Consider the following 7301-nt stretch of genomic DNA (forward strand, 5'->3'; position numbering starts at 1 on the left):
GGGCCCATTACTATGATAAGATTAGGGAATTTCTGTTAGGAGCGATATGCCGCTCTAGTCAGACATAATTTTTCTCTAGAAACTTAGCGGTTTACAATGGCAAGAAGGTACCCGGAGTGTTCATAGATTGCTAGCATGTGAACGGTATCTATAGCTTCGTGGGAGGACCAAGGGGTCCCTGATCAGTCCTTACTGCTCTTAGCCATTTCGCATGGGAAATGTGTCCCCACGTCGTACAGCCCATTAGCTGCATGGGAACGGGTTGGGTCGCGCCCCCCATAGGGGGACTAGATGGGCGTAGGGGTACTCAGCACACCCCTAGGCTAGGTACCATGTAGTCCCAGATAGCCATGTAGAGATAGCACCTCATAGAGAGATACCGACCATATTAGTTTGGCATAAAGAACCTCTAGGCGTTTAATGAAAGAACGAAGAACTAGTGAAACCCAAGGGGCAAGCCCCAAGGGACCAAGATTAGGACCAGATGTCCTAGAACCGAAATAGGAAACCGTGGCAACTTGTTAAATTAAGATGCGAAGAGAGCCTACAAGTAGGTGGCTTACTGAGTATAATCTTTACACTCATCCTTGCTATGTTTTCCTTTTTTTTTCAGGGGCGCGAGGCGTTGGTCAAGAGTGGGCGTGATCAGCCGTGAAGGTTAATAGAGGAATGGGTTGTCCCGGGGCGTCAGTCCAGTCTTAGTCTTTATTTTTATATTTGCATTCTTTTGAAATTTATTTTCCAAACGGTCTTGTGTTCTTTGTTTGTCGTTCGAAAAACTTTATTGGAATTTGATGATTTTCTTTATTTCATATTTAAATCTCTTTGTGCATTTGTGTCGTGTCGTTAGTCACGGTCCGTAGTAAAATATTGGGCTGTGACAAATTTGATATCAGAGCAGTCAGGTTATAGGTCCTGTAGACAGTTAGGATAGAGAGTCGTGTCCTCTGTGACTTCGCTCGTCAATCACATGCCGCTCACGACCAGACGTTCTCATGTGACAGAAACATAGAGACAAAGGCTAAGTTAGTATTTATAGAGTATACCATGACCGACTATGGCATTATATCGCACATTACCTAGGAGATGTGCTATGAATGAATTGTGACCATAGTTCCTTTTTCAATTGTGGTAGATAATGGCACCAAAGAGACGCGAACCGTATGTAGGGCAAGGACCTAGAAGGGGAAGAAGAGAGAAAGTCCAGGACACCTCGATTCCAACACCTGAAGAGGAACAACCTGATTTCAGGAGGAGGTTGGGGATATGCCCCAAACTAGCGAGGGGACAGTACCACAGCCATCAAGATAAAAAAGACGCCGAATGAAGGCCAAGGCCCGCAGACTGCTTGATACACCCCCTGCTACTCCCTTCTCCGAAGAGGCCCCATCGGATCCAACCCCGTGTACAGCAGTCCCGCTAAACCAGCCATTAGCCATGCCCTCAGCTGAGATGTTTCAGACGTTCATGATGACGTCAATGGAAAATCAGGCTCTGACGAACCAGATGATTCAAACCATGATGTCTAATCAGTCAACAGGGCAAGGGGGCAAGGATTCAGGGACTATGACTGTGGAGTCCCGCTACTTAAGAGGTTTCCAGAGGCATAAACCGCCTTCCTTTGACGGAGGCAAGATGGATCCCATTGCCGCTGAGAACTGGCTAGAGGCCATAGAAACGGCCTTCCATTTTATGAACTGCCCACCAAAGTATGAAGTCCATTGTGGGACATATATGCTGAAAGGAGAAGCACACTTCTGGTGGAAAGGTGCTCAGAAAACCATAGTACCACAAGGAGAGTTTATTACATGGTGTCAGTTTAAAGACACATACCTCCATAAATACTACCCAATCACTGCCAGAGTGAAAATGCAGGCAGCGTTCCTCGCATTGAAACAGGGAGATAGATCAGTGGAGGATTATGACTTGGAGTTCAATAGGCTGGCAAGGTTTTCTCCAGCCTATGTTAGTTCTGAGGAGTTGAAGGGCGAACGATTTATCGCTGGCCTGAGGGAAGAACTAAGGGGGAATGTGGCGTCCCAGTCATCCTTTGTCTATACGAAAGCCCTTCAAGTGGCGACCCTACTCGACTCGCCCCGTATCGACAAGCTACAGTTGGGAATAGCACAATCATCCCACACTGCAGCCCATGGAAAGGGGACATACCCTAGCCACCCTAGAACTGGCAGACCATCCTGTGGCCGCACTGATAGGCGAAGGAGAGCCCCGGTACGAAAACATGACCTTGTGTCCTAATTGTCGGCATCCTCACACGGGGGAATGCAGAGCAGGAACTGGCGCCTGCTACAGATGCGGTCAGGTAGGGCACTTTGCAGTGGATTGCCCTCAGAGAAACGATCAACGTGTCAACCTGCCTGCAGTACAGCATCAGAGGGGCCAAGCTGGCCAACATCAGCAGGGGCAAGCTGTAGCCCATGCAACAACAGCCAGGCAAGCTGACCAGCCTGACGCAGTTGTCACAGGTACGCTACCCGTATTTTGTCATCTTGCATTAGTGTTGTTTGATTCGGGTTCGACACATTCATTCGTATCTAAAGAGTTTGTAGAGCTAGCACATCTAGAGAAAGAACTTTTAGAAATTACCCTATCAGTGTCTACCCCTACTCACGAGCTGTTGCTAGCTACCCATAGGGTTAAGGGAGGTGGAGTAACAATAGCAGGGCGTGTCATCGAAGCTACACTGATAGTGTTAAGCATGCAAGACTTCGATGTCATCTTGAGTATGGATTGGCTAGGTGAGAATCACGTTTTGATAGATTGCGAGACTCGAATAATGACTCTCAGGCTCCCGTCAGGGGAAAGCTTTACCTACAAGGGAGCCACTTCCAAAGGTGTCCCGAGCGTCAAAACCTCGCTAAGGGCTAAGAAGTTGATTCGTAGTGGCGCAAGTGCATTTCTAGCCAGCGTGACCTTAGATAATAGTAACAAACAAAAAACCTCATCGGTACACATCGTCAGGGAGTTCGTAGATGTCTTTCCGAAGGATCTGCCAGGTTTTCCCCCGGCTAGGGAAGTCGATTTTGGGATTGATTTAGAACCAGGAACGGTGTTGATCTCCAAGGCACCTTACAGGTTGGCACCTGCAGAACTCAGGGAATTGAAGGAACAGTTACAGGAGTTGTTGGATAAGGGTTTCATCCGACCTAGTGTATCACCTTGGGGAGCCTCTATTCTGTTTGTCAAGAAGAAGGACGGGTCCATGCGGTTGTGTATTGATTACAGGGAATTAAACAAGGTCACTATAAAGAATAAATACCCTCTCCAGAGAATTGACGACTTGTTTGATCAGCTATAGGGAGCAACAGTCTTCTCGAAAATCGACCTAAGGTCGGGGTATCATTAGTTGAGTGTCAGAGAAGGGGATATACCCAAGACAGCATTCAGAAGTCGTTATGGACATTACGAGTTCCTCGTTATGTCCTTTGGCCTTACCAATGCACCAGCCGTTTTCATGGAACTAATGAACAGGGTGTTTAAGGAATTCTTAGATACCTTTGTCATAGTGTTCATCGACGACATTCTGGTATACTCCAAGTCAGAGGCAGATCTTGAAATACACCTCATGAAAGTCTTGACAATACTGAGAGCCCAGCAGTTGTATGCCAAGTTCTCTAAGTGTGAGTTTTGGTTGTCTGAAGTTGCATTTCTGGGTTACGTGGTGTCAAGCAAGGGGATTACAATGGACCCAGCTAAGATAGAAGCAGTGATGAGGTGGCCATAGCGGACCACAGTCACAGAGGTGAGGAGTTTTCTTGGGCTAGCTTGTTATTACAGAAGGTTTGTTTAGGATTTCTCCAAAATTTCCTCAGCGCTGACTCGGCTAACTAAGAAGGGCAAGCCCTTTGCTTGGACTCCAGCTTGCTAACAGAGTTTCCAGGAACTCAAGAAGAGGTTGGTAACTGCACCAGTCCTTACAGTTCCAGACGGGTCAGGTAATCTCGTGGTGTACAGTGATGCATCAGGGAAAGGCTTGGGTTTTGTGCTCATGCAGAAAGGTAAGGTGATAGCGTATGCTTCTCGACAATTGAAAGAATATGAACGAAACTACCCCACGCATGATCTCAAGTTAGCAGTGGTAGTATTTGCTCTATAAACGTGGTGGCACTACCTATATGGGGAAAAAGTACAAGTCTTCACTGATCATAAGAGCCTCAAGTACTTATTCACGCAGAAAGAGCTCAATATGAGACAAAGGCGATGGTTGGAACTGGTAAAGGATTATGACATAGAGATCTTGTTCCATCCAGGCAAAGCCAACGTGGTAGTTGATGCATTGAGTAGGAAGGCTGTGCATACTTCTGCGATGATCACCACACAGGAAAAACTACAAGATGAGATAAAGAGGGCTGGGATAGACGTGGTGGTTAAAGGTGGTAATGTTCAGATGGCACAGTTAACGATACAGCCCACCCTACGAAAGAAAGTCATCGACGCTCAGAGGTCTGATGAACACCTCGGTAAAGTGTGGAGTCAGACTGAGATAGAGAGGCCAGTAGGGTATTCTATCTCCTCAGACGGGGGTCTGCTATGGCAAAACCGCGTGTGCGTTCCCCGAGACGAGGGAATCTTAAAAGATATTATGACCGAAGCCCATGATACATCTTATGTGTTCCACCCTGGAAATACGAAGATGTATCAGGATCTGAAAAGGTTTTACTGGTGGTCCTGAATGAAGAGGGACATAACGGATTTCGTAAGCTGTTGCTTGACCTGCCAGCAGGTGAAGGCCCCGAGGCAGCGCCCAGCAGGATTGCTACAGCCCCTGAGCGTCCCTCAGTGGAAATGGGAAGCAGTCTGTATGGATTTCGTTTCGGGTTTGCCAAAGACAAAGTAGGGTTTCAACGTCATCTGGGTAACTGTAGACAGACTGACTAAGACAGCCCACTTCATTCCAGGAAAGTCCACATATCGAGTGGATCGGTGGGCTCAGTGATATATCAAGGAGATAGTACGCCTGCACGGGGTACCAGTGTCCATAGTATCAGACCGGGACACCAGGTTCACCTCTCAGTTCTGGAGGAGTCTTCAGAAGGCACTAGGAACTCAGTTGAGGTTCAGTACAGCATTCCATCCTCAAACGGACGGACAGACCGAAAGGCTGAACCAGGTTTTAGAGGACATGTTGCGAGCCTGCTCCTTAGATTTCGATAAAATAGATAACATTAGTTTAAATAAAAATAAAACAATACCCTCATCTAATCTAAGGATCAATAAATATAACATGAATGCACCCTAACTTTGGTTCCTTGGCCTTCAATGCAATGTTGTCATCCGTAAATGTGTATCTTACCTTTACTTTAAAATAAGAATAACATGTGGTTTGAGTACTTTAATAACTACTCAGTAAGTAATCCCACTGTTAGCATCGGAATATGAATCACATGTAATATAGTGGGACCTATCCTTTCATAAATACATTGTGGCGTGGGCTTGGGCTTTGCTTTTCAATCCGAGCAGAGTTGAATATGTTGTACTTCCTTACACATGAGCCATGAATGTGTACATTAACCACCAGGTGGATTGGTATAAGAGTATTCTATAGGTCTACCTCGTCGAGCTTGTGCACACTTACACTACCAAATACCATGAAGGCAAAAGACCCGCATAATATCATAAAGAACATAAATATTGTAAGGTATGTGTCTGTACTGATCATAATGGGGAAGTATCCCGATGCACCTCCCATATAAAATGCATGAGACCACTAACATTAAAACACGACATAACGTTCCTATGAGACATACATACTTGATTCTTGTCATATTGTTCATGATTGACAATACATCGGCATAGGGTGTACTAAACATAATATAGAAGTATCTCGATGCACGTGGTATACAAAATGCATGAGGTCCCGTAACATTAAAGCATGACATATATTCATTGCGCTAGTCATACCTCCAATCTATTCCTAGCATAGTGTTTCTATGAGAGATAAATACTTGATTCATTTCATATTTTTAATAATTAACAATACATAATTTTTAATGTCTCATAGTCATAGAGTGTACGTATTAACATAGTTTACATGAAATGATACATGAAGGATCATGCACCAAATAACATCGAACCATAACATTGTTCTGACATAACATAATCCTACAATAGTGTATATGATATCATAGCATAACTTGCATGCAACATATCGTATATCATAGCATATACATAACATACTATATGTCATACAATCATAAAACATGACATGTGCAGGGGCCACAAGTAGCGATGTTCATTCCCTATCATCATCCCCACTGTCCATTTCATTCTCCATTTCCACGAAATCCTCTATTTATTTGTGTGGGGATTAGGGTAAGGGATTCATCGCAAGGAAGTGGCAGGGATCGGATTCCCCATGGAAAATTTTAGTGGGTTTTGAATCCAAGAATCAGTCTTAGAGGAAAAGGCCCAGAGTGTTGAAGATGAAAGGCCAAGAATCTTTAAAGGAACAATGACTTTTTATGGGTCAGGAAACAGTTGCATCGTGATGTAAAAGACCTTAGAAATACATTTGTTATATCTATTGTAAAATGGTAAAGGGTAGAGAAAAAAAAAGAAAAGAAATAGAGAAGCAATAAAAAAAGTATTTTCAAATAAACAGAGTGTTCTTTGTCTCCTTCTATTATTAGTGTGTGTGAGATTTATTTCACAAATTTGTGAGTTTTCTTTAACAGATTAGTATCAAGCCAATGGCGAATGTGACGGGTCAAATGCTGCTACCGTGGCTATCGAAGACTACGAGAATTGGAGCATTCATATAAAAGCTCTTCTCGGTTCTCAAGATGCATGGGAGGTGGTTGAAGAAGGGTTAGAAGAACCAAAAGAGGTGCGATCAAAGGATAAGGGGGCACTGTACATGTTGTTCTGAGTCGTTGACGAGTCGGGCTTTGAGAAGTTTGCCAGTGCAACTACTTCAAAAGAAGCGTGGGACACTTTAGGAAAAATGTTCAAAGGAATCGACCGAGTCAAGCAAGTGCGTCTCCAAACTCTTTGTGGCAAGTTGGAGAACATGAAGATAAAGGAGTCAAAAAATGTATCTGACTACATCATACATGTACAGACTGTGGTAAACCAACTCAACCGAAATGGAAACATGTTAGCCGAGCCACGGGTTTTGGAGAAGATTTTAAGGTCATTAACCAACAACTTTGAGAATATTGTATGCGCGATAGAAGAGTCAAATGACCTAGCGACGTTCATAGTCGACCAGCTAGCTGGTTCTCTCGAAGCACACAAGCAACGTAAGAAGAAGAAGTAGGAAACACTCGATCAAGCACTTCAAA

The 7301-nt window shown here is 44.4% G+C and overlaps 1 protein-coding gene across 1 annotated transcript; it reads left to right on the forward strand.

The window, feature by feature from the left end:
- The first annotated feature begins 1323 nt into the window (after positions 1-1323).
- On the forward strand, positions 1324-5172 carry LOC111805585 (uncharacterized). Its single transcript, XM_087118476.1, has 7 exons — positions 1324-2229; positions 2321-3256; positions 3365-3724; positions 3890-4096; positions 4193-4541; positions 4661-4835; positions 4917-5172. Exons 1-7 carry the CDS (start codon positions 1324-1326, stop codon positions 5170-5172), a joined length of 3189 nt encoding a protein of 1062 aa, XP_086974602.1.
- Positions 5173-7301: the final 2129 nt, after the last annotated feature.

The sequence above is a fragment of the Cucurbita pepo genome, chromosome 16 (assembly GCF_057944985.1).
Source record: "Cucurbita pepo subsp. pepo isolate OVF chromosome 16, ASM5794498v1, whole genome shotgun sequence".
NCBI lineage: Eukaryota > Viridiplantae > Streptophyta > Magnoliopsida > Cucurbitales > Cucurbitaceae > Cucurbita > Cucurbita pepo.

Bases quoted from the DNA above. Each gene is read 5' to 3' on its own strand.
- LOC111805585 (XM_087118476.1), top strand. From the start codon at position 1,324: ATGAAGGCCAAGGCCCGCAGACTGCTTGATACACCCCCTGCTACTCCC. The intron at 4,542-4,660 runs GTCTGCTATGGC...AAGATGTATCAG, and splicing joins TTCTATCTCCTCAGACGGGG to GATCTGAAAAGGTTTTACTG. The intron at 4,836-4,916 runs GTTTGCCAAAGA...ACTTCATTCCAG, and splicing joins CTGTATGGATTTCGTTTCGG to GAAAGTCCACATATCGAGTG.